The sequence below is a fragment of the Podarcis raffonei genome, chromosome 15 (assembly GCF_027172205.1).
Source record: "Podarcis raffonei isolate rPodRaf1 chromosome 15, rPodRaf1.pri, whole genome shotgun sequence".
Lineage (NCBI taxonomy): Eukaryota > Metazoa > Chordata > Lepidosauria > Squamata > Lacertidae > Podarcis > Podarcis raffonei.
Window position 1 is genome coordinate 44997094 of NC_070616.1, and position 27051 is coordinate 45024144.

The window sequence follows — 27051 nt, forward strand, 5'->3', positions numbered from 1 at the left end:
TTATTTAACATATATTCTGTTTTTTTTCCTTTTTATCATTTAGTCCATTTACATCCCACATTAAAATTTTCAGCTCCATCTTCCTTTAATTTTTTAATTTATCAAAAAATTAAATACAAATTAAATCTTCTTGTACATTATTTTCATCTTTATTTCCTCCACTACAGCCTCCAACCACTCCTTCAATTCTTCCCCTGGTTGAGGTCTCTTCCCTCCTCATTCTTTTTGATATCTTCTCCAAAACTTATCTGCTTCTGCCGGGTCTCTGCATCTGTACTTTTTCCCTTTATATTTTAAGACATATCATCAAGACTCTTGTGGTTTTTTTTTTGTTTAATTCCTGTACTGATTTTTCCAAAACTGTTGTTTTTGTTGACAGTTCTTTTATCTGTACAGATATGTCCTCCATCTTTCCATCCATTTTAGTCTCAAGAGCCTTAGTTTGTTCCCTAATGTCCTTCTTCAGATCTAAAATTAAATCTGCAATTTCAGTCTTACGATCTGTATCCTGAGCAGATCCTCTTCTTCCTTGAGTTTATTATTATTATATTTATTTATTTATTTATTTATTTATTTATTTATACCCCGCCCTCTCTGGCCAGAGCCAGGCTCAGGGCAGCTAACAGCAGTAAAATTACAATAAAAACATAATAGGGAAAATACAATTTAAAATAGAGGTTAAAAATACAATTTAAAATGCAGCCTCATTTTAATAATAACCCATAGATCAAAACCATAAGGGGAGGGAAACATAAGTGTCAGACTGAGTCCAAACCAAAGGCCAGGCGGAACAGCTCTGTCTTGCAGGCCCTGCAGAAAGATGTCAAGTCCCGTAGGGCCCTAGTCTTTTGTGACAGAGCATTCCACCGAGTCAGGGCCAGTACTGAAAAGGCGCTGGCCCTAGTTGAGACCAATCTAACCACCTTGCGGCTTGGGACCTCCAAAATGTTGTCATTTGTGGACCTTAAGGTCCTCCGCAGTGCATACCGGGAGAGGCGGTCCCGTAGGTACGTAGGTCCTAGGCCGCATAGGCCTTTAAAGGTCAAAACCAGCACCTTAAACCTGACCCTGTACTCCACCAGGAGCCAGTTCAGTTGGTAAAGCACTGGATGAATGTGATCCCGTGGCAAGGACCCCGTAAGGAGCCTTGCCGCGGCATTCTGCACCCGCTGGAGTTTCTGGGTCAGCTTCAAGGGCAGCCCTGCATAGAGCGAGTTACAATAATCAAGCCTGGAGGTTACCGTCGCATGGATCACTGTGGCCAGATCAGGGCGAGAAAGGTAAAGGACCAACTGCTTAATACGGCGGAGATGGAAAAATGCCACCTTTGCTGTGGCTGCAACCTGCGCCTCCTTGGAAAGGGAGGTGTCGAAGGTTACACCCAAGCTCTTGACAGAAGGCGCTGGCACTGATTGAGCCCTCAAGAGATGGGAGTTGGCCCCCCAACCCCATGTTGTCCCGACCCAGCCAGAGGAGCTCTGTCTTTGAAGGATTTAATTTCAACCGGTTCCCACGCAGCCATCCAGCCACAGCTTCCAAGCATCTGGTCAGTGTGTCCGGGGCCGAGTCAGGGCTGCCGTCCATCAACAGATAAAGCTGGGTGTCATCAGCATATTGATGACAACCCAGCCCAAAGCTCTGGACAATCTGGGCAAAGGGGGCACATAAAGATATTGAAAAACATCGGGGAAAGGATTGCGCCCTGTGGGACTCCACACACCAAGGAGTGCCGCGGCAACAACTCCCTCCCTAGAGTCACCCTCTGTCCCCGACCTGAGATAAAGAAGCACAGTCATTGTCGGACTGTGCCCTGAATCCCCACGTCGGCAAGGTGGTGGTTCAAAAGTTCGTGATCGACAATGTTGAAGGCTGCTGACAGGTCTAAAAGAATCAGCAGTTCTGACCCACCTCAATCCAGCTGCCTGTGGAGATCATCTCTTAGGGCGACCCAAGCCGTTTTGGTCTCATAACCAGTGCGAAAGCTGGACTGAAATGGGTCCAGAGTTGGTGTAGTTGTTGAGCTTCCTGCTCCAGACGGTGGTTTATTTGCTGCCATATTTATTTTTTTATTCTTATTTCCTTTATTATTATTGTCCTGTGTCATTTCTTCCAACCTCAATACTTCACCTCCTGTCTCCCCTCCCTATGTCTAATGGATGATATAGCTAGGTATAGAGGAGGTATTCCAAAAATATAGTCAGGTCTGTGTAATAGCTCCTTCTAACTACTAGGTGGCTTCCCTATTCTTTCTCTCCTTCCCCTTCCCCCTCATCTCTGTCAGCCTTTGTCTCAGACTGCTCTTTTTAACTTCTCAGTCTGCCTGCATTAGATAAGGAAGCCTGTTCTCAAAACAATTTTGTTTTCCTGACCAAAGTCCTGGATGTTAATTGTAATCCACAAGGGGGGTAGATTCAGTTGAACAATACTGGTAAATATAAGGAAAATGTAAAAACGGCAAAAGTAACCCAATCTATCAAACAGGAAATATACAAAATATTATCTTCAGTTCTTCTACGCCTAATCCAATTTTCACCCCAATCTCTGGGAAATGGGGGAAGTGGAGTTACCTCCACCAAACAGGGCAACGTATTACCAGAAACAAAGCAAAAAGAAAAATAGTATTTCAACTCCCAGTTGAGTCTAATCCACTTTTTGCTGATTCTCCTTACACAACAGTTCCACAGGAAAAAGGAAACTGTTTTACACTGACACATAAAGACTATAGCTTCGCCCATGGTTTCAACCTTATATCCATTGTTTTAAAAGTCACTTTCTGCTGGGTATTCTAATAAAAGACACTGTTCATTTCGCTCCACAAACTTTTTAATAGATAAGGCACCCTTGAGGCAAGGTGAGGCAACTGCCTCAGGTGGCAGGATCCCCAGTAGCAACTGGTTGTGATGTAGATATTTATTCACACTTATTCCTGATGCAAATCTTCACTCTCACTTTCTTCCCTGGCGGGGAGCGGAGCACCAGTTTGTGGTTCACCTCAGGTGCCAAAATGTATTGGACCAGCTCAAGGGGTTCTTCATTGGGCAAATCAGCTTGGAGGTAGAAAACGGATAAATCTGGGTGTCTTTAGTCTGTCTTCCTCACAATATCATACCACCTTTGGCATGGTTTTCTGTGCTATGGAAGCTTTTCTCTACTGCCTATTGCCCACAGGCAGGCCAGCGGCATCAAGTCCTTCAGCAGCTGCAGTATAAAAGATTTCCGGAATTTTCTGGAGTCCGGAGCATCGCAGTGCCTCTTGAACAAGCCACGCATGGATCTCATGTACAGAGCCCCCTACTGTGGAAACAAAGTGGTGGAAGACGGGGAGCAGTGTGACTGTGGCACAGCAAAGGTTTGTTAGAAAGAGAAGCCAGAAAGAAGAGCAAATAAAGGAGAGTGAGCTAATGGTAAACCACATCTGTGCCTTCTCAGTGGTGTTCCCCTGTTTGCGGAATGCACTCTTAGTGAGGGCCTCAATCTCCCTCGTTATTAACTTTTAGGAGAAATTTTAAAGCATTCCTCCTGTTCACTCAGACATTTGATCGCTGAAATATCTGTCCTTAGCAGCCTAGAAGTCATTAGTTTTGAGAATTGCTTATTGCTTTTAAGAGTTTTAAAGGTTTTTTTTTTTAAGTTCTAATAGTATTGTTTTAGCATTGACATGTTTGCCATGCTGGGATCCTTTGGTGGAAGGTTGAGAAAACAAATGTAATAAATAAATGAAACATGAAAAATAAATGTTTTTATATACAGTTAACTTGTCACTCAGTTTATTTATACCCTGCCTTTCTTTCATCATGAAAACCAAGACAGTTCCTAGGCTGTTTCCCATCCAGACCCACATGGGCATAGCCCCCCCCCCCCAACTACACCCATGCAGACACAGTTCGCCTTCAGTGGGAGAAGGAAAAAAATAACTGGTCCCACACTGACACATTGACAGCCACGACATAGGATGCTGTGCAGTTCAGCACCCAATTGCAATGCACCACAGTCGATAGATAAACCCAACCCAGGGAGAACATAGCTCAGAAAGGGCAGCAAAAGACCATGTACACTTTTAGGTCACAAGGGGAATGCTGGTGAGAGAGGCAGTTTGCACAAAACAACTTGGCCTTCCTAACTTCCACACTTTTCCAGCTGCCTGAAAAGGTCTCTGCCTTACGTGTTCAGTTTGTATTACTTTAAAACCTATGTATGTCTGTTTTTTGTACTGTTCAAAAAACTATTTTAGCTGTTTTTATATGTCTGTTACCACCTCAAGACATGTATGTAAAAGGCGATTTCTGAATAATAATAATAAAGTCTATCTGAACTTTGCCTTGGAACTCCAAACACTCTGGTGGGGCTCAAGCTACCTCCTCTGTCCCTTTCCTGGGCTTGGAAGCCTCTGGAAGCTGCTGCTGCCTACTAGTGTTTGTGGAACCCATTAGCAAAAGGAATGTTCCCTTCCTGGATGGATCTTGAAATCTCACCCCAGGGAAGGCTGGGGGGGGGGGTTGCACAGTCCCCCGTGTCCAGGAAGTATTGTGTGCTGTGTGTCTTTCTCTTCTTCCTCCCTTTTCAGATGTTATGCAAGCCAGAAGGAAGGCCTGGGGACTGTCAGTGTTATTTATATTTATTTCGGTGGTTTTTGTACCACTTAATCAGATTGCCAGAAATCATACAGTGGATAAAACAGAAAGCTTACTTAAAATGCCTGCTGATAATTGCTGATAATTTTGGGGTTGCCAGGGACAGGTCTTTCGGCCATCAAATGCCCAAATTGAAACAGGAGTATTTAAATTTTTTTCCTAAAAGCTGATGATGAAGGAGATTGACACCCCATTAGGGAGGACGTTACACAAATGGGGAGCCACCACCAATAAGGCCCTGTCACAGGTCACCACCAGCTGGGATGCTTCCTTTGTGTGAGTTGAGTTTGCATAGTGGGGGGAGGTAGAGTAATGGAGTTGATCACCTGGCCCTTCCAAGTACTGGAGTTGATCACCTGGCCCTTCCAACATTTCTCTCAAAGTGGACTGCAATGTGTCTATAGGTTCCTGACTCCTGCTATCCCATTTTCCCCCTTCCAGGAATGTGAAAGCAATCCATGCTGTGAGCCAAATTGTCTGTTGAGAAGAGGGAAAGCCTGTGCCCATGGTGATTGTTGCTGGTCGAGGTATTGCAGGGTAAGCTAGCCTCAAGCCCCATGCCCTCTTAGAGATGCCAGAGAATTCTGACAGAATCATCCATGTTCACTTGTTTGTCCTGTGTCCAGAATGGAAATCAGTCCAATGTTCACTGTTACTGTTGCTTTCGATTCACAAAACTGTTTACACCTCCTCCCCACTGTTTGTGTTTTGTTTCTTTTGCATTGGAATGAATGGGGTTGTAAAGACAGCAAAGTTTATGTAATTATAGGCCCATTTAGCTCAATCTTGTCTTCAGTGACCGGCAGGCACTCTCCAGGGTTTCAGACAGGGGACAGTCTCAGCCCTACCTGGAGATACTGAGGATTGAACCTGAGACCTTTTGTGTTCAAGCTATTCCCCAAAGCAGGATTGTAGGATGGTGAGGGATGCAGAGCAAATTTTGAATATGGAGGCAAGCTCAACAAATCTGAAGGAAACCAATGAGATATATAAAGCCCACAAGCAGCCTCCAGAGGGCCTTTGCTGAGGAATAGGATCCATGATTAAGATGCAGAATATATGGAGACAGTGGATAGAGAGTTTCTCTTTCATAATGCTAGAACGTGGAATCACCCAGGTGGATTGTTTCTTTGATGGAGTTGTAATACATTGAGATGGTCATACTACTGATGTATGGAAGGGATCAGATTTCTTGTTTTATGTAATTTCAGTCTATTCAGTGGGTATTGTTATTTATACAAATCTGTGTTATGTATTTTAAGGGTGTGAACAAAACATGTTTGAAAGAACAGTAGGCTTAAACAGTCCATCATTAGGGAGCAGGCTGTCCTCCCTTCTCCTTGGTCACATGAATGCGAAGCTGGGATGTGACACTATTTCATTAGCCAAATATAAAGGTAAAGGACCCCTGACAATTAAGTCCAGTCACGAACGACACTGGGGTTGCGGTGCTCATCTCGCTTTTGTGGCTGAGGGAGCCGGTGTTTGCCCACAGACAGTTTTTCCAGGTCATGTGGCCAGCATGACTAAGCTGCTTCTGGTGCAATGGAACACCAAAACCAGAGCAGCACATGGAAACACCATTTACTTTCCCGCTGGAGCAGTACCTATTTATCTACTTGCACTGCATGCTTTCGAACTGCTTGCTGCTATTTCTAGGGATTGTTTTGTGGATTTTACAAAATTGCATGCTTTTGTTTTAATGTGTTCCTTTACCTGTGCTTATGCTCTTGAGAACTGTTCTAAGTTGCAAGGAAACGTTTTGTTTGCTTTCACTGAGCAGCTGACAATTACTATTGTCTATTACATGTCTATTGCATAAATACTATTACTATTACAATTATTAGCAGAAACAACAAAAACAACCCTGTTTCCCACCCCTGCACCACTTCATAGAGTGCTGGAAACAATGCTGATGTGATGGCAGGATCCCCCCCCCCCAGTCTTGACCACACATTATCAAGGAGAAGGTAGCATCCACATACTTGAGGTCTAAGTATGTGCCAAAATGCCTGCAGAGATCGATGTCTCAGAGGCCTGAAATGCAACTCAGAGCTTTCCTTTCTCTTTTCTTCCTGCCAGTTGAAAGCAAAAGGCACATTATGCAGAGGTACTAAAGATGAATACTGTGATCTGAAGGAGTACTGCAATGGTACCTCTGCTGAGTGCACAGAGAATTTTTATGTCCAGGATGGGCAGAATTGTGAGGGGGAGACAGGGATTTGCATGGAAGGAACATGCCAAAGTGCAGATTTGTGGTGCCGCAAAGTATTTGGAAAAGGTAACTGAAAGCAGTTTTTTCTCTCATCTCTCCCTTCTGAACAGCCCTTCTCTCTTTCCTTCTCTGTCCTTCATTCCCCACACCTCACCCAGTATTCAGACTAGAAGATTTTGATTTTTAATCTGGCAGATTTCAAGAGATGCAGCAGTCTCCTTGAAGCTGCTGTGTACATTACTCATGCATCCCTTTTCAGGGACTGGCAGGGGTAGCAAAGAGTGTTCTGAGGTGTCTGACAGGCCATTACAGAGCATTATGTCCCCAATCTGCAGCCTCAGGAAAGAGAGCAATGGGATTGTGGGGCCTTCTCTGTCTGCTTATCTGAAAGACCCAACAGGTTTGGTTCCTCCCCACTGAATCATTCCATTCTAGCTACCGTATTTTTCCATCTATAAGACGGCCCCATGTATAAGACGCCCCCATGTATATTTTTGGGGACTCAGATTTAAGAAAATGGGGGGAGATGGCCCAGAGTATAAGATGCCCCCTAATTTTTGACATTTTTTTAAGGGGAAAAACCTAGTCTTATACACAGAAAAATACGGTAATCATTAGAAGAATGTCGTAAGTTCTAAGAACTAGTACCTGAGCTTTCTTCCCCTCCACTTCCCTCTCAATCCCTTTTGCCTTTTAGATTACAGAAAGGTAGCCGTGTTGGTCTGCCATAGTCAAAACAAAAAATTTTTTTTCCTTCCAGTAGCACCTTAAAGACCAACTAAGTTAGTTCTTGGTATGAGCTTTCGTGTTCTTCCTATCTGAAGAAGTGTGCATGCACACGAAAGCTCATACCAAGAACTAACTAACTTGGTCTTTAAGGTGCTACTGGAAGGAAAAAAATTTTTTTGTCTTTTAGATTGTAAGCCTGAGAGCAGGAACCATCTTATCAATGATATTTCTATGCCATTCTGGAAACCTTTTGTTGTTGCTGCTGCCACTGCTGCTAAAGAATAGGATGAAAATGCTTCATATCAATAAATAATAATTCTGATCTATATTGCAGATTCAAAAAGTGGATCATCTCAGTGTTATGAGGAAATCAACAGTCAAAAGGACAGGATGGGACATTGTGGTTCCTCTGCCAAAGGATATGAAAACTGTCAGTGGCAGTACGTTTTGAACAAAAATGGAAATTGTGTGATGAGAAGGTCACATTCCTACCACTAAGAGCATTTATGGAATACTGCCCAAAGCAGCGGTGTTTGTGCAGCAGGAAGTTTTACAGGGTGGATATACAGGGTACAACTTATTCTGTCACACACCTGCACCTGATGTGTGCTAAAACTCATTTGAATCAGCATCACTTGACAGCATGATACAGAGGTCATAGTCCAGGCAAACAAGAGATGTGGTAAAACTACTAGAAATATGGCTCCCTCTTTCATGCAAAAGTCACAAATTTGGTTAAACTACTGTTATAACTGTTATATAGTGCCTGAGTTCTGTTCGACATAACTGGCAATCTGGTGTGTTCCTGTCCAGGACCAAAATAGCCTTCTCCTCAGCAGTTTTATGAGGAGCAAATTAGAACAGGTGTGAAAAAACTTTGGCCTTCCAGGTGCTGCTGCAGTACAATGCAGCAGCATTGGCCATTAACCATGTAGGCTGGAGCTGATTGGTGCTGTAGTTCAGCAACATCTGGAGAGCCAAATGTTCCCCACACCTGGACTAGAACAACCAGCATACCAAATGGTTACACAACCTTTCCGAATCTGGTGTCCTCCATGTGTTTTGGATTGCACCTCCTATCATTTCCAGCCAATCCTGTCATGCTTGGGCTGATAGGAATTGTAGTCCAAAGCATCACCATATGGCTTTGCTGGCCTGTGTGCTGCTTATTGGCAGCATATTTCCAGGTCAACTCTAATAGAATCGTAGGGTCATGGAATTGTAGAGTTGGAAGGGTCCCAAAGTTAATCTAGTCCAGCCCCCTGCAATGCAAGAATCTCAGCTAAAGCATCTGTACAGATGGCCATCCAACCTCTGCTTAAAAACCTCCAAGTTCACAACCTCCCAAAGGAACTCCCAAAGTTCCACTGTGAGTTCTCACTGTAAGAAGGTTTTCCCTGGTGTTTTGTTGGAATCTCCTCCCTTGTAACTTGAATCTTATCCTCCAGAGCAGGAGAAAACAAGCTTGTTCCCTCTTCCATGTGACAGCCCTTGAGATGTTTGAAGATGGCTATCATATCTCCTCTCAGTCTCCTCTGTTCCAGGCTAAACATAGCTCCTTCAACCATTCCTAATAAGGCTTGGTTTGAGCTATGCTCATGCAATTCCCTTTTTCAGGAATTCTGGCAATGAACCAACACTTTACTTGTAGGTTCTCCAATAGCTGTGTTATGGGAGATTCATTATTCTAGGCATCTGATATCACATGTGAGTCCTCCCACACACCCATGCTTCTTTTGCAGGGACCTCAAGTGTGGCAAGCTGGTGTGTGAATATCCAGGTAAAAAGCCTTATGCTATCGAAAATGCAGCAATAATTTATGCAAAGGTGCAGAATCGTTTGTGTGTCACTTTGGACTACATGAAAGGGCCGGGAGTGAAGGACCCATTCTTGGTTCGTGATGGCTCCATCTGTGGGGATAATAAGGTAAGGGTCTGAAGCATGGATTCTGAAGCAGTCCCAACAGGTTTGATTTCTGGTCTGGATAGTGCAGTTCTGTTGGTGTGGACAAATTGCCAAGAATGTTGGGGTCTCTATCCTGCAAAAGTGAACTGGAGCAAACAACTGCTCTGGGATGTGGTGCAGCAAGGCAAGGGGATGTGCATTTGCAAGGGTCTGGTATATTCAGTGGCATGCTGTCTCTCCATGTTGCCGCTGGCTAGATCTGTCCATGAATTTGTTCAGTCCCTTTTAAAGTCATCAAAGCTACACACACACACACACATTTTCAAGTTTTCTATTTACACAACATACTTTTTTATCATGCATTGTACAGACTTCCCAACCTGTCACTATATGATATACCCCTGTACCCCTCATGAGGTTACAATTCCCAGAGTTTTCTGGAAAGAGGGATTGACTTACATTGTTCTGGGAATTATAGCTCTGGAGTGGGAGGAGTAGGGATCTCTTAACTCTCAGCACCCTTAACAAAACTACAGCTCCCAGAATTCTTTGGGGGAAGCCATAATTGTTTAAAGTGGTAGCATACTGTATAGTGCACATATGACCTGTTATTGTAATGATATACCTCCGTTTATGAACTGCCCGGTTCACGAACAACTCAGAACCCGAATGCTGCAAACCCGGAAGTAGATGTTCCGGTTTGTAAACTTTGCCCCGGAAGCCGAACATACTCCCGAGCTTCCGTTTTTCCTGTTGCGCAGCAAATCTGAGTCCCCCGCATAGTAATTAAGCCTTTCCCCTCCTGCTTCTGCCCTTGCACGGCTCATTTGCATCCCCCCATTTTAATTTAAGCCTTTTCCCTCCCACTTCTCCCCTTGCGCTGCTCATCTGAGTCCCCGTCCCCCCTGTCGTAATTAAAGCCTTCTGTTTCTGATTGCAGTGTTCTGAGGTAATACTTGATGCTTTTGTTTTTGCTATTTTTTGCGTTTTTGTTTGCATGACTTTTTCATTTTAGTGACTGTGGCTTGTTTTTCGTTTTATGGCTACCATCAGTAAAGGTAAGGAAAAAATAATTATTATAATTTTTATCATCTACAATACTGTCTTATTTATAGTACAGAACATTGATTATTGCTTTCATTTTATGGATCAGTGCTCTTGTTAGATAGTAAAATTCATGTTAAATTGCTGTTTTAGAGGTTGCTTTTCATAGTCTGGAACGGATTAATCCATTTTCCATTACTTTCTATGGGAAAGCACGCCTTGGTTTAAGAACGCTTTGGTTTAAGAACGGACTTCCAGAATGGATTAATTGATATTGATATGCATTTATGCTGTTCTGTTCTGAGTCACTTTGGGCACATTTATGTAGGAAAGCAGCATACAAATAGAAATAATAAATGCATATTACCTGTTAAAATGGAGATGATAGGGGTATATGGAAAAGGTGTACAATCCCCCTCTTTCCCTCTGCATGCAATCTGTCACCCCTCCAGTCTCCTCTGTCAGTTACTTAGGTATGTATGTGTGTCCAGCCTCAAAGGGCGAAGGTCTCTCATGGCTATTATTCCATCTGGCTGCGTCTTTGCCTGAAGTGGTCCCAATTTTATTTTTTAGGTTTGCATGACCCAGAAATGTGTGGATAGGTCTGTATTAAAAACAACTTGTGATCCAGTGAAAAAGTGCAACAGGAAAGGAGTGAGTAAAAGCAACATTATTTTCCTAATAGTATCAGATGTGTGGCATATTGCTTTGCAAATATGTTTAGCAGTCATCCCCTCTCCAGGGCTACGTGGGAAAGGCAGTTTTTCAAGGAGCAGCTTAGGAGGAGCTCCTTTTATTCAAGTTATGCATCTCTTTACTCAGCCAGAATGAGACAAGTTACAGGGATAGCAACATATAAAATAATATAAAGATAGAATAAGAATCCTGATATCAAGGCTGGTGTGCAGATACCTATAACATTTTTTAAAAAAAGATTGATCTAGTATTTTCCCATCACACCTGCTGACCTTGGGCTTTCAAAATTCTGACATCTGGGTAGAATCAGTGGTGTAACCTAGGACAGGTCAAGGGGTGGAGCCGGGAGTCTAATGACCTCTAGTACGGTATTCTTTAACCTTGTGTCCCTAGGCTGTTATGTATTCAGTGGTCTGTGTTTGCCTTAGCTTGAGTCTGAGCTCCTGTGTTCTGATTCGATACATGATGTCCAATCACAGATATTTCAGGATTTGGGCCGCTGCCATTGCCCCTTGAATTCTGAGTCGTGATTCGCAGCTTGGAAGTTTAGACAGCCAATCACGTTGGGAGTGGGAGTGGCCAAGGTTTCCAGAAATGTATATAAGCACTTGCTTTGCTTCTGTTTCCCAGTTATGTAGTTCAATAAAGGTTCTTGCTGTTATCACTGTGTCTTGCCTCGTGGCAACCCACCTACACTTCACTGGCGATGGAGGTGGGATGCTAGGCTAGGTATACAGCCCTGGCTAGCTTCCACGAGCTGAAATCACTGCTGGGGAACTTTCGCCTCAGCTGAGCTGAAATCACTGACTGCAGCCACAAGGCAGATCACACAGAGCGAATATCATTGCCACCCATGGCCGCATTGAGAAATTTGACACCACGGTTACAGGGAAATGGGACTCCTATGCCACCTGGCTTGAGTTCTTCCTCATAGCCAATAAGGTGACTGTCCCCGAACTGAAGCGGGCTATGCTGTTCAGTGTGTGGGCCTGCTACATTTGAGATTGCCCAGGCTCTGGTGGCCCCAGCCAAGCTAAACAAGACAACGTTTGATGCAATAATGCTGAGGCTGAGGATGCACTTCGCTTCCCAGCCATCAGAGATTGCCTGCCAGTATGCCTTCTACAAATGAGACCAGGCCTCAGGTGAATCCATTGTGGCCTTTGTTGCAACTTTGCAGCAGGCCGCCTGCCACTGCAACTTCAGTGACCTGGAGACAATGTTCTGTGACCGTATTGTGTCTGAAGCTACAGCGCCACCTTCCAGGTTGCCTTAGATGAGGCCCTGACAGCAGAGACAGCTGACAAAACAACGAGAGAGACTCGCCAAGCGCACAGCCCACCCATGGCATGGAAGGCTGAGGCTGTGCATTCTGAGGAGATTGTGGACAGTGAGGAAGACGAGGAGGTCCTGAGACTGCTCCTTGACTCATCCAAGCGTTTTGGCCAACAGGGGTGCCTTGCACCAGTTGTGGGGGCCTGCATGAACGTCAATCATGCTGTTTCCACGACGCCCAGTGTCAGACATATTGCACACACCTGCCAAATGAAGGAGCAGCACATACCTCCAGCACACACCCGGCAACCAATGTTAGGGACTGGGGAGGGTCGTCGTGGGATTTCACGTGTGGAAGAATGCCACACCATCACAAACTGTGCCTGCACAATGAGGCCAGCTGCCATGTCTATTCAGAGTGTGCAGCAGCCAACCTGTGACTTCTCAAGTCTCCAGGGGGTCCCATGCAAAATGGAGGTTGACTTCGGGTCAGTGCTCTCAATTATTTCTGCAGAGACGTACCATCGCATCTGCCAGAAGGGGAAAAAACTGCAACCGTTTGAGGTGTGTGCCTGTTTGGGGCATCAGCACATTCGCAGTCAAGTTCAATCATTTTAGCAGACCCCTGCAGCTGGTGGTTGTTGATGGCCACCTCACCAGCCTCCTTGGCCTCAACTGGTTCGATGCACTGGGCATCCATGTCACCAGGGTGCAGCACACCAGCCAGTTCAGCTACGAGGCCATCTGTGACGAGTTCGCAGCTGTGTTTCATGGGGTGTTGGGGTGCAACAAGGGCCCACCAGTTGCACTGAGTCACAACCTGGCTGTTGTACCGATTCACATGAAGGCTTGGTGGGTGCCATTTGCCCTGAGTTTCTTTCGTTTTGGCTGTTCAGCTGGAGAAGATGTCCGCTCGATCTTCGGGTTGATTTATGATGTTTTTCTACTCATTAAAGACTTCTGTAGATTAGCAAGAAGCCTGCGTACAGTCTTTGATTTATCACTGACACAAGGCACCTTTCTGCTGCTGCAATACTCTGCTGAGAGCCAGGAAGAGAGCTTGAAGCTCAGATCGGGACAGGGAAGTGTGCCGGGCTCCATTACATTCCTTACAGACCAGCATTCACCTGGTGACCTAAAAGTGAAACTAAAGAAGTGCCATGGACAGATCACTTCCTGGTGCAACTGGACTTCTCCGCGACCCTTCCCCTCTGCAGGGAGGTGGGACCGATTGGGATGGTCCGCCCCTGCCGCTTAATGGATCCAAATGGTTTCCAGAGAGTGGTAGGGGATGTTTTATCCCATGTTGATGGTCTTTCAGCTGATGGCCCGTTGGAATGTGGAGTTAACAAGGGCTATTGACTGTTTGGCTCTGAAGCACCCTCTCGGATTGCATGGAGCCCGGGCAGCCCCTTGGTTTTCCACGGATCTGAGGGCAATGAAACAATCACTGAGATGGCTAGAGCACCAGTGGCGGATAACTCATTCTGAATCTGACCGGACACGGGTTAGCGCTCAATTTCAAGCCTACAAGTGGTGATAGTGACGGCGAAGAAGACCTTCTTCACTGCCTCTATTGCATCTGCAGAAAACAGCAGCAGGAGACTTTTTCAGGTGGTTCACAATTTAGCGGTGCCACCTGCTCCATCGGGGCCCAGTACAGGCCACATGATCTCCTGCAATGGTTTTGCAAAGTTTTTTGCTCAGATTCAGGAAAAGGTAGACTCTACTGTGGGAACAGGACTGGGGCGGGAGAGTGCTAGAGTCCTGTCTAGTCAAGTTGCGTGGGGTCAGTTCCAATCTGTTACCTCTGAGGATGTGGACAGGCTGCTTGGACGACTGAAACCAACCACCTATCTCCTTGATCCTTGCCCATCCTGGCTTATAAAAGCTAGCCAGGAAGGGCTGGGCGATGGGCTCTGCGGGGTAGTGAATGTTTCTCTCTGTGAGGGAGCCTTCCCAGACCCGTTGAAAGAGGCGGTTATCAAACTGCTTCTTAAAAAACCATCTTTAGATGCGGCCAATATGGCCAACTATTGCCCAGTCTCTAATCTTCCTGAAATATACTCAGAGTCGCAAAGTGATTTCATGCTCTTTATTCAGCTCATAGTGGTGAGGAGGAATGGAAGTCCCCTCAAAGTATCTGCTTTATATACATTATTTACACAATGGGCTGCACGTGATTGGCTAATTCTGGTCTTCTCCTGTAGGCCAATCAGGTTGTGGATTCACTTCTATCTGGAGCTGGATTGGGTGGCTCCTGCCGACCAATCATACTGCTGCATTGTTCTAGGACCAATCAGACTGCTGCATTCTGAATCCTATTGTTCTAGGACCAATCAGACTGCTGCAGTTTGGATCCTATTCAACTCAGTACATAACACTTCCATTCTTGGGCAAGGTGAATGGCAAAGGTTCTTGCTGTTATCACTGTGTCTTGCCTTGTCGGAACCCACCTACACTTCACAGGTATTGCTGGACTGCAACTCCCTTAATACCCAGACAGATTAGGCAATGAAAAACACTGTTCTAGCAGAAGCAAACTTAATTTGTTTATAGTCCCATGGGTGGTGTTGGCAGTTTAACTGGGCTGAACCTTTGCTTGTATCCAGTGTGCAGTGAAGATGTTGCTCAGTGAAGTGATTGTGGGAAATCAGTTCCCCATGGCTGCTACAACAAGGTGTTGTGTTGCTCTGCCTCCATACAGCTTGTATAACTAATTGTCGGGGCCAGAATTTAACTGTTGGTCAGGGCTTGCCTCACTCCGTGTGTGGCACTTTGCAAGCAAAGCCCCAACAACCAGCTGATTGTTGCCAAGAGAGCACCTGTCAGATTTGACCTGCTTGAAGTTGGGGAGATAAGGATCAGGCCCACTGGCTGGACCTAGTTCCCCATCCCTGATTGAACAGAGACAGCAACTGCAGACGAAGCACAGAAAAGCATCCTGGCATTTCCAGAACAATCCTGTAATGGCAGAAATATATGGAGTGAGTGGAGTAGTCAGGATGAAAGTTGGGCTTCATCAAACATTCTTTGGAAGCACTCATCTCAAATGCATTTACCCTTTGTTGGAAAAAAGTAACTGTCTGTCTTCCTGAGAGGTCACTGATAGTGGCTTGCCTGGTGTTAGGATAGTGAGCCACAGTTTTGGGAGGGCTCCTGTCACAGCTGCAATGGAGGTATAAAAGCAGGACTTGTTGAATTGCCACCTGCTAGTCAAGTTGGTGGAGCCCTGCTTGAGGGAGGGGGCATATAACAACCAGATCTGGGAGATTACTATGTGTGAGATGGGAAAAGAACTGAAGATGGCAGCCTTCCCCATGCTAGTGTCTTCAAGATGTTGGATGATGAAGACTACTGGGGGATGGGTAGTCATGGCAGATCGATTGCCTCTCATCAGTAGCTGGCTGATGAGAGATAACTGCATGGCATATACAGCCAGATATATTTCCCTTTTTTCAATATTTTTTGGTCAAACATAGGAAGTTGTTTATTGACAAGGTAGACCATTGAACTGCCTACATAATGGCTCTCTAGTGTTTCAGGCAGAAGTCTAGCCTAGCTGTTAGATGCCAGAGCATTGAACAAAGCTTGCATTTTCCCATTGTGCTACAGTCCCTTCCTAAGGTGAAATTATGGTTGCAAAAGCCCTCAGAGTGGCAGGTTGTATAAACCCTGGCAAAAAAGATAGTCAATTAAGCAGAGGCTTGACAACCATATGTCAGGAGTGCTCTGATGGTGTTTCCTGCTTGGCAGGGGGTTGGACTCGATGGCCCTTGTGGTCTCTTCCAACTCTATGATTCTATGATTCTATGATTCAATTAAAGGAATTGCTCATGGATCATAAGTACCAAGTTGTTATGTGCTTATATATCATATATCTTCTGCAAACCTTCATAATGGCAAAACAGATTCAAAATATTGTTTTAGTCAAGTATGGCTTTAAAGTATGTCACTATTTGAACTGAACAACCCAGGTGAATAATTTGATACAAGGAGAAAAATTGCTTCGCTGAACTCAACAATAACTGTTCTAGGGGTGCAGCAAGTAATCCAAAGATCCAAAATAGGGAAGACACCGTGCCCTGATCGGCTTCTGGCAACTTATTATAAAAAACTAGAGGAATCATTATTCTTACCTGTGAAAGATACAATGAACGATTTTACAAAACTGAAAGTTACCAAATTCATGGAATAAAAGTTTCATCACCCTCATTCATAAACAAGGAACAGATCCCTCAATTATTGCAAACTATAGACCCATCGCCTTGTTAAATAATGCGTATAAAACCTTTACTGACATCATAGCAAACAGACTAAAAGCAGTCCTAAATGACTTAATTCATAAAGATCAAACTGGATTTCTTCTAGGACGTCATATGCAATCCAACCTTAGATATGTAATTAATGTTTTAGAATACCTAGATTGTAAAATTGATAAACTGCAGCTTTAAATGTTGGTTGATGCTGAAAAGGCTTTTGACCACATTTCCTGGAAGTTTATGAAAAACTTAATACAAGAAATTGGACTTGGTGAAAATCTCTGTAAAGGAATAAATGCCATCTAATTGGAACAATCGGCTAAATTAATCATCAACTGCAAAATCACACATGAATTTAAGATAAACAAAGGAACTCGGCAAGGGTATCCATTGTCACCCCTGATATTCATCCTGGTGATGGAGGTTCTGAATATCCAGATACGGAAAGACCAGCTTGTTAAAGGAATCACCTTGAGGAATAAGGCATATAAACTCAAGGCCTTTGCCAATGACCTACTCATTATGACAGAAAATCCTGTCGAGAGTGCTGGAACTGATTAGAGACTTTGGAGAAGTGGCAGGCTTCAAAGTGAATACCATTAAAACAAAATCCTGGTGAAAAATGTATCAAATTTGGAAAAGGAGGAGTTAGAAAAAACATTGGGCCTAAAGATATGCAATAAAGTAAAATATTTAGGTATTTGGATTACCTCTAAAAATATAAATTTGTTTCAGGATAACTATATGAAAATTTGGCTCGAGATTAAAAGAAATCTTGAGATATGGAGCAGGTTGAAATTGTCATTTCTGGGCAGGATCTCCATTATAAAGATGAATGTGCTCCCAAAATTAATATTTTTATTTCAAATAATCCCTATACTGGGTGGAGCGGGCTGCCTCAAAAATTGGCAAAAAGAAATTTCCAAATTTTTATGGTTAGGGAAAAGACCTAGAATTAAACATTTATTTTTAATTGACATAAAAGACAGAGGAGGCTTCTCCCTACCTGACCTGAAATTGTACTATGAAGTGGCCTGCCTCATCTGGTTAAAGGAATGGTGTTCGCTGCAGTACCCAGACCTCTTAGATTTGGAGGGTTATGATAACCGATGGGGATGGCACACATACTTAGCGGATGGGAAAGCAAAAGTTCATAGGAATTTTTCAAACCATATTATTAGAAAATCCTTAGTGACGGTTTGGGAGAAGTATAAAAACCTGCTCGAACCCAAGGTTCCCTGGTGGATCTCGCCAATAGAGGCGAAGGTGGTCAAGAGAAAAAATACCCAGGGACCCTGGCCAACATATAAAGTACACCTAAAGGAGGATAATAACCAACTGAAATTAAAAAGCTTCGGGGAAATAAGAGAGTGCCTTTTTGATTGGTTTCAATATCACCAATTATTTGAGACATTCAAAATTGACAAACAAAAGGGTTTTTCCACTGAGACCTCTAGATTTGAATCGGATTTGGTGAACTCCAGAATTAAAACACTTTCTAAAGTATACTGACTCCTCCTTGACTGGGAAGTCGAGGAGGAGGAGGTTACAGCGGCTATGATTAAGTGGTCGCAGGATTTTGGGTACTCAATAACAATGAAGCAGTGGGAAAACCTGTGGAAAACAAACTGGAATTTTACAGCCTGTTACACTCTGAGAGAGAATTTTCTTAAAATGCAGCATCAGTGGTATTTAACCCCCTGGAAATTGTCCAATATGTTCAAAAATGCCCCAAATAACTGCTGGAGGTGAAAAGAAAAGCCAGGTAAAGAACTCAAAGTATTTTGGGAGGACATCCACATAGAATTGGAAAAAAATGTTAAAGATATCTTTCAGTAGGAAACCAGAAGCTTTGCTTTTGGGAACCACAGATTCAGATATTCCTAAAAAGGCCAAAGAGATCTTCTTATATGCTACGGTAGCACAAGAGTTCTCATTGCGGCAAACTGGAAAAGTGATAAAGTCCCATCAATATTAGAATGGTCAAAAATTGGCTGAATGAAATTAGATAGCATGTCAGAAAAAATAAAAAATAAACCAAAACAGGTATTTATCTCAAAATGGGAAGTTTTAAAAATATATATATTAGTCTAGTTAGTCTAAGGTCATTTGCTGCATTTGAATAATTTCAGTAGCAGTATTAAGAATGTGGTAAAACCTATGAATGGATCAAAGGATATTAAATTTGAACAAATAATACAGAATCTGTAATAAGGAATAGTTGGGAAGTCTGGTCAATAGAAAAAGACCACTTTTATTTTATGTTTTGAAGGTTATTAGTTGATGTATTAGTTCTCTTCTTTTTGCTTTGGTGGTGATGGAAATTTATTTTCTTTTTCTGTATGTTGTGTTAATGTGAATGGTATGTGAATGGTATCAATAAAATTAATTTTAAAAATGCATGATTTAATGGGGAAGAAATTTTTGTTAGAATATACAGATGGAACAATGGGAACATATGTCGACTAAGGGTTTAAAATTTACATTGTGTTATGATCGTAAAGAGAATTTCCATAAAATAATGTATCATTGATATTTAACTACTAAGAAACTATTCAGAATGTATAAAGATGTTTTAAATGTTTGCTGGAAATGCCAAGAACATGAAGGGACTTTTTTTTCATGCTGGGTGGACGTGTAAAAAGGCTAAAAAATATTGCATACAAATACATCCATTGATACAGCAGATTTTAAAGGTTAATATTCAGCTGAAGTCAGAATTCTTTTTTTAAGGTTAAATAGTTACACAACTGGAAAAGGATTATGGAAGATTACTCCAATGGGATTATTGGAGATTGCTATATGCACAAAGATGGAAAGATGCAGAATGATTTGGTTCAGATGGGAAAGTTAACATGTTTAATTAGCGAAAACATTGGAAATTTCTTATGTAAATACTAGTTTACATAAGACAGAAAATAGAATAGTTTGATCTTAATGAGTAAATACTATATATAGCAGCAGGACAGAGAGCTGGAAGTCCTTTTGTCTTTTTAAATTTTTCCTTAATCTTTTATTTCTCTTTCTCTTTCTTTAGGTTTTACTTTTCTTTTTGTTTTCTCCTTTGTTCTTTTTTAGATTAAGTAGCTGTTTATTTTAGCATATTATAAAAAGATACTTTGTAATGGGTTTGTATTTTTCTATATCTTTGAATAAGCAGGGGCAAAACTAGGCTTTATTTCACCCGGGTCAAAGACCCAGTTTGGCTCAAATCACCCACACACATTTGTGTACACACACAGTCTCAATAGTGCCCCACTGGAGGCTTCACACAAAGCAAAAAAACCCCTGGCTAGCCCCCCCCCCCTCTATGGCTCTGGAATAAGTATCTTTGTTTTGTTTTGTTTTGATTTGATTCCAACTCCATTGAGCTCCATTCTGCATGGCCATGTTGACTTCAGCTGTTGGAAGCAGTAATCCAAAACATTGAAATGGATATCTTGGGAAGTCTGGACTCTGGTAAATAAATTATTGTGGCTTCCTTCCTCCCCTTCCCATGCAATCCAGGTATGCAACAATAAAGGAAATTGCCACTGCAATATGGGATGGGCCCCCCCTGACTGCACGATGGAAGATAGAGGAGGCTTGGGTGGAAGCATTGACAGCACATTTCGAAGTGGTGAGTTGGTTTCTTGGTTTGTTTTTAAAAATAACTTTATTAATTTTAGTTCATATTTGTCCATAAGCAGAATGAGTTTTAAACAATATATCACGTGGAGGATTGTTTGGCACGTAAAGATAAAGGTAAAGGGACCCCTGACCATTAGGTCCAGTCGTGACCAACTCTGGGGTTGCGGCGCTCATCTCGTTTTATTGGCCGAGGGAGCTGGCGTACAGCTTCCAGGTCATGTGGCCAGCATGACTAAGCCACTTCTGGCGAACCAAAGCAGCACATGGAAACACCGTTTACCTTCCCGCCGGAGCGAAACCTATTTATCTACTTGCACTTTGACGTGCTTTCGACCTGCTAGGTGGGCAGGAGCAGGGACCGAGCAACAGGAGCTCACCCTGTCGCGGGGATTCAAACCGCCGACCTTCTGATCGGCAAGTCCTAGGCTCTGTGGTTTAACCCACAACAATCATGAGGGGTGTCTGTTGATGACTCAGTAAGGCCATCCCAAGCTCTCCAACACCCAACTGCTGATTTTCTTGGCTGACCATGAAATGATTTTGCCTGTCTGTTGCAGGAGTGGAAAACTGGATCTGGCCAGATCTTCATCTTCTCCACCTCCTGGGCCAACTCTGACAAGTGGGCTTAACCACCCACCAGTCATTCACCTGATGTCATAATGGTATCAGTTGACATCAGTCCAAGTGCAAAGGAGGTTGATGAATCTGGTGATCAGCTGATCAGTGGTTTCAGCATCCTCTTTGGAAGACATGGTTTCAGTACCATACCATCAAAGAGGCTCCTTTTCATCATTATCATCATCATCACCATCATCATTTTATTTGTATGCTGCATTTCCACAGTTAAAACAATGCTCAAGACGGCTTACTATATGAAAGATTTACATAGTTACAAATATAGCAAAGTAGTTATAAAAATAAATAAAACACATTAAAAGCTTCATAATCAAACTGAACAATTGCCACATAAAAATAAAGATACAAAAAGTTAATATCAGTAATATCAGTTAATATCAGTAACAACAGCAAAACTTTCCCCAAAATACCCCAGTCCTTGCTGGGCAGCAGCCGCAGCAGCAGTCCTTATGAGGCCAGTCAGGCCCCGCCCTGGGCCAGGTGGAGAGAGGCAGGAAAGGGGCCATCAACAATCATCTTCTGCAGAAAAAGTGCTTCTGTCAGCCCCCTTGGCTGCTTTAGTGCAGCCAGTCCCAGCTGATTGTCAGGGCTTCACATTTTTCTTTCTTAAGATGGATGCTGTCTAGGCCTGGTGAGTTCTTACTTTTAAGTTTGTTGGTCCAAAACTTAACATCAGTTGAACGCAGTTCTTTGGCCCCTGCCCCTGCAACTTTTGCAGGAAAGACAGATCCAAGTCTCTGACTCCTGCTCTGGCAGGAGTGTATAACATTCTTATTTTATTTTTTATTTTCCTTGCTAGCTGCAACTGTAGACGAAACTCTCAACGTTGGTACAGCTACAAGAAACTGGCTCCTGATTAGCTTTTTCCTTTTCCTGCCTGTCCTGATTGGCTCGGTCATCTTGATCATAAAATTGAGGGACTTTTTCTCAAATGTGAAAGGGGAGGAGGAAGAGGAGGAAGAGGAAGAAGAGGAAGAAGAGGAAGGAAAAGGTTATGATATGAAAAGGTAACTTGGCTTTGTTTGCCTAATGATCAAATTGGTGCGTCTGGTGCAAATGTGCTTCCCAACTTTTCCCGACCCCACACAGTTATTCCTTTTCCCAGAGGTGTATGCCACTTCTGTAACCTGTAAATGCAGTTTCTCTTTTTTATATACATAATAATTTTTATTGGTTTTACAATTTAGTTTTTCATTCACACAAAAAGAAAAATACAATCCAAAAACATAGACTTCTCCAAATTCTCTGACTTCTATCTTCCCTTTCGTGGGGTCCACTAATAATCATTTTCCCTGCATATTATAACTGCATATTATCTTACCTATTTTCTCCTCTAAATACAGTTTCTCAGTCTGCTGCCAGGGCAATAAACAGCTGTCCTCCTTGCAACTGCACAGTAGACCAGCTCACAGCATGTTGCCTCTCACCATCCCAACCAGTGGTGGAGTGAATGCAAATGCTTTGTGGGACAAGTGCATGGGCACCCCTGAGGGGGGTGGGGGCGGAACGAGGGAGACCCCTGTGGCTTGGCTCACAATGCAGTGCAGGGGGTGCACTTGCACACCACAGTCCAGGTGCATGAGCAGCAGTGTTGCCGCCCACTCTCCTCTCTCTGCTGGAGCTTCCGAGCCGCCAGGTGCCTCACATGCCTCAGCCTCTCTCTGCCCCTAGGTCTGGCTTGACACCTTGACTTGTTGGGCCATTGTGTGAGGAAGCTGTCTCTGCAACTCCTCCATTCACTGTCGCATGGGTGTAGCCGGGGGGGGCAGCTGCCCCTCCAAATCAATAAAAATCAATAAAAAGACATAGCAAACTGAGGTTCTGCACCCTGTAACAAAAGACCTGCCCTCCCAACAAAAATCTTGGCTACACCCATGCGCTGGAGCCAGACTCTGATGAGGGAGCCTGTTGTGGGGGCACCTAGTTTACGCCGTCTCAGACAAATGCGCCCTGGGCCATGTCCTCCCCCCCCCACTATGCAACTGATCCCCCCTCCAGGGATAGCTTGCATGGTACTCCCTGATGCTGCTACCCCTGGAGCCACCCTGGACTCTTTTGGTAAGAGGGGAAGGAATAAATAAAATAAACCAGTTGTGATTCAGGTATCAGACTGGGCTGAGTGATGCTTCTGAGATTCCCTAGGAGCACATTTTACACCATTGAACCCTGGTACATCCTTCCTTACTCTTCTGCCCACCTATTGGCAGGAGGGGACCAGTACTTTAGACATGACACTCCCCACCCCGACAGATTCAGTGTGGTGAGGTGAATGCATCCAGTCTGGTGCTTTAGTTTATCTCAAGACTCACAGGGAGAGAACTCACACTTTAGTCTATGATTAGGGGTAGAAGACAAGCCTTCCCTAACAAGCAATTTTCCTAAAGTTCAAACTCCCCCTCCCACACACACACATGGGGGAACAAACATGCAATCCCACCATTACCTAAAGCAGGGGTGAGGGGCCATTTTGAAGCCAAGGGCCAGTTTCCAGGGGTCTAATGCTAGTGGAGGGCATAGCCAGAGGCAGAAAGTAGGTCGAACAACAGCTGTGACTCTTATCTTTGTACATCAGGTCACACATTCCTGACACACACAAAGTCAGAGGTTTAAATGCAAGCACATGCATTCTTTCCATCCAGGGAAGCAAGATGTATTTTCACAGTTCAATGGGGGGAGCGGGAGGATCAAGCCAGACAAAAGCACTCAAGCAGAACCAATGAAGAGTGTGGCCCAAGGAGAGTCCTGAAGGCCAGATGGAGTGGTCCACAGGGCCACATCCAGCCCCTGGGCCTGAGGTTCTCCACCCCTGATGTAAAACCTGAAGTGGTACAAGTTACAGGTAGGTAGCCATGTTGGTCTGCTGTAGTCAAAACAAAATAAAAAAATTCCTTCTAGTAGCACCTTAGAGACCAACTAAGTTTGTTATTGGTATGAGCTTTCGTGTGAATGTACACTTCTTCAGATACCAATAACAAACTTAGTTGGTCTCTAAGGTGCTACGGGACGCGGGTGGCGCTGTGGGTAAAACCTCAGTGCCTAGGACTTGCCGATCGTATGGTCGGCGGTTCGAATCCCCACGGCGGGGTGAGCTCCCGTCTTTCGGTCCCAGCTCCTGCCCACCTAGCAGTTCGAAAGCACACTTAAGTGCAAGTAGATAAATAGGTACCGCTTTATAGCGGGAAGGTAAACGGCGTTTCCGTGTGCTGCGCTGGTGCCGGCTCGCCAGAGCAGCTTCGTCATGCTGGCCACGTGACCCGGAAGTGTCTCCAGACAGCGCTGGCCCCTGCCTCTTAAGTGAGATGGGCGCACAACCCTAGAGTCGGACACGACTGGCCCGTACGGGCAGGGGTACCTTTACCTTTACCTTAAGGTGCTACTGGAAGGATTTTTTTTATTCTGAAGTACAGCTTTGCTGTTAAATTCTGCCAAATGCATACACTTGGCTTCCTGATGACAACCCACAGTGACCTGGCTGCAGAACTGGGTAGTAAAGCTTTGGGAGATGTCTTCATGTACCCTAAAATATTATTTTTGAACAGTGTGTTTTCCTCCCCTTTTCAATTTAGATCTCAACAAGCTCATCAGCCACAGACTGCAAGGTAGATTTCTTATACATAACCCTATATGTGTATTCTAATTTCTTGTCTCTGTTTTAAAGGGGTTCTAGGGTGGAGCTTGTACTTTATAGCATTGAACACCACCCCAATCTCTGGGATTCCAGGCCTTTATCCAGGGTTCAGTTTCCTCAGAATGAGGGGCAGCACAGACTGTGGTGTTCTCTATGATATATGCTTTATATAAAACCATGGAGGAGATCACAGCATTAACACCCCGAGAGGGTTTTAGGAGGGTCTCTAGTATTGTAGAGTTAGAAGGGACCCAACCCCCTGCAATGCAGGAATCTCATCTAAAGCATCCGTACAGATGGCCATCCAACCTTTGCTTAAAAACCTCCAAGGAAGGAGAGTCCACAACCTCCTGAGGGAGACCGTTCTACAGTCAAACAGCTGTTGCTATCAGAAAGTTCTTCCTGATGTTCAGTAGTAATCTCCTTTCTTGTAACCTTGAATCTATTGCACCTCCTGCCATCCTGCCCAAGATGGATTCCAGTCTTCCTTCTTCCCAGAACACCCTGCTAAAAACTCTCTTTTCCTGTCTCCTCACACCTGTTCCCTGGCAATCTTCCAAATCCTTTTCTCTGGTGGGAAGGTGGAGAGAAGGTGGGAAGGTTTCTTGTCTTGTCAATGGCTCTCAATGACCCTGAATTGTTTCTTAATGGACCTAGCTTGGCATAGGCTAGCTCAGGAATTCCTCTGCAGCTTGTATTTCTCAACATCCCAAATAATCAAAATCCTACCATTCATTAATTTCTAGGGTTTAGGCCCTTCCCCACAAAAATCTATAACATAGTAATAGCAGCAGCAGTAACAAGAAGCAGGTACAGCAACTGAAGCAGTATATTTGATGTATATTCCTGGTAATTCTCTGCTCTGTTTTTTATGCTCTGCACCACAGTGTATAGGTAAGGACAGCAGAAGCCCTGGCTTGCCAAAAGGTTACAGAAGTTCCTGTTCTTCTCTCCATGAAGTACAATGCATGAAAATATTTTAATTAGAATCTTTCTTTCTGCTGTGAATGTGACTGCTGCTTGCTTCTGTTTGTTTCTACGATAAAGTGTATTTGTTCTAAAAAAAATTAGTTTGAAGTATGTGTTTGGGTGGAAGGCAGGGAGATCAACAACTGGGGGAGTCAGTGGTGTAGCATGGGAGGCAGAAGGGCGGGGGCCCAGGTGCAAAATTCTGAGAGGGGTGCAACCAGGTGCCCTCATGACAGGCCATGTGGCTGAGCTCCTGCTGCCTTCCAGAGCCACAGGGAGGCAACCCCCTCCCGCCGGGGCTTCGGGGCTGGGGCAGCCCATGCGTGGGAGGGAAGAAGGGAGGGTGCCAGAAGCCACTGCCAGCGGTGGAGCACAAGCCGCTCGCCCAGTCGCTGACTCAGCACCCACCTGCCAACACTCCAAGCCAGATGCTCTCCTCTCTTCCCCAGGGTATGCCCTGCTGCCATGCGATGGCCATGCTTCATGCTTCACAGCAACAGTGGTGATGGGCCATGGCTAGTGGGCAATGTCAGGGTGTGCAAGAGCAGCCCTGAGCTCTCCCAGTGCAGGTGCCTGCCAGCTTGCCCCCCACCCCATGTTTTTATACCTCAATCTACACTCTGCCTGTCCCGGCCGAGATGGAGGGAGTTGGGGCAGTGCTGCTGCTGCCCACTGAGGAGGGAGTGTGTCATGTGTGGAGAGTCCACTTCCCTCTTCAGTGACTTCACAGATAAGAATTAACAAGCAATTTGTATTTTATAGTCCTTTTTATTCAGGTTGCAAGCAAAAAGCCACCTCCCTCCACAAGGAGGGATTGTAGAGTTGTCTACTCTAATTCTTCCCCTTTCCATCTTCTGCAACATCCTAGGTGCCAACAGAAAGTCCCCCCTCCTCTCTGCATCCTTTGTGCTCTAATACATTCGGATCTCCTAGTTTGTGGGGAGGGAGGGTCCCCCACACTCTCTAATGACGTCTCTGCTATCTATCCCTTCCCTTCTGTTTCTCTTGTCTAATCTCCTGCCTAATCTGCTTTGTGTATGTGTCTCTTTCTGCTTCTGAGCCACTAGAAATGGGGGGGGGGGGATCTTCCCCCTCCAGCTCCTTATCTGAGAGAAGCTGCTCTGCCTCAGAATGCATTTTCCAATCCTTTGCTTCACACCATTCCCTGACAGATGAAGAGGAAGGGGCCACCGCTCTCCAGGCCCCACGCTCTCCGCTGCCGCTGCCACATGTGGTGACGCCAATAGTCCTCTCCAGCCTCCACAGTGGCCAAAGCTGTCCAACCGAGGCAGTGAGAGGACAGGAGGCAGCACCAAACTGAGAAGAAGTGCAGGCACCGCCACCAGCAGCAGCAGCAGTGCTGACAGCCATGTGCCTCCTGGGCTCCCTCCACCTTCCACACAGGCTCCTCACGCACCCTCAGCCCAGCTG

General features: G+C 44.4%; 1 protein-coding gene across 10 annotated transcripts in view; it reads left to right on the forward strand.

The window, feature by feature from the left end:
* The window catches only part of LOC128402497 (disintegrin and metalloproteinase domain-containing protein 2-like), a 48749-nt gene extending 23090 nt beyond the window's left edge, over positions 1-25659 (forward strand). For 7 of the 10 annotated variants that reach the window (XM_053366664.1, XM_053366663.1, XM_053366665.1 and 4 more), the window contains 10 exons: positions 3169-3349; positions 5073-5168; positions 6714-6912; positions 7910-8015; positions 9318-9501; positions 11098-11178; positions 20265-20376; positions 21823-22030; positions 24590-24622; positions 25539-25659. In XM_053366664.1, the coding sequence (XP_053222639.1) occupies positions 3169-3349; positions 5073-5168; positions 6714-6912; positions 7910-8015; positions 9318-9501; positions 11098-11178; positions 20265-20376; positions 21823-22030; positions 24590-24622; positions 25539-25545 (1207 nt within the window). In that variant the 3' untranslated portion in view covers positions 25546-25659. Of the gene's footprint in view, positions 1-3168; positions 3350-5072; positions 5169-6713; positions 6913-7909; positions 8016-9317; positions 9502-11097; positions 11179-20264; positions 20377-21822; positions 22035-24589; positions 24623-25538 lie in introns of those variants that run through there. The other 3 variants (XM_053366669.1, XM_053366666.1, XM_053366670.1) reach the window with 3 other exon arrangements.
* The last annotated feature ends 1392 nt before the right edge of the window (positions 25660-27051 follow it).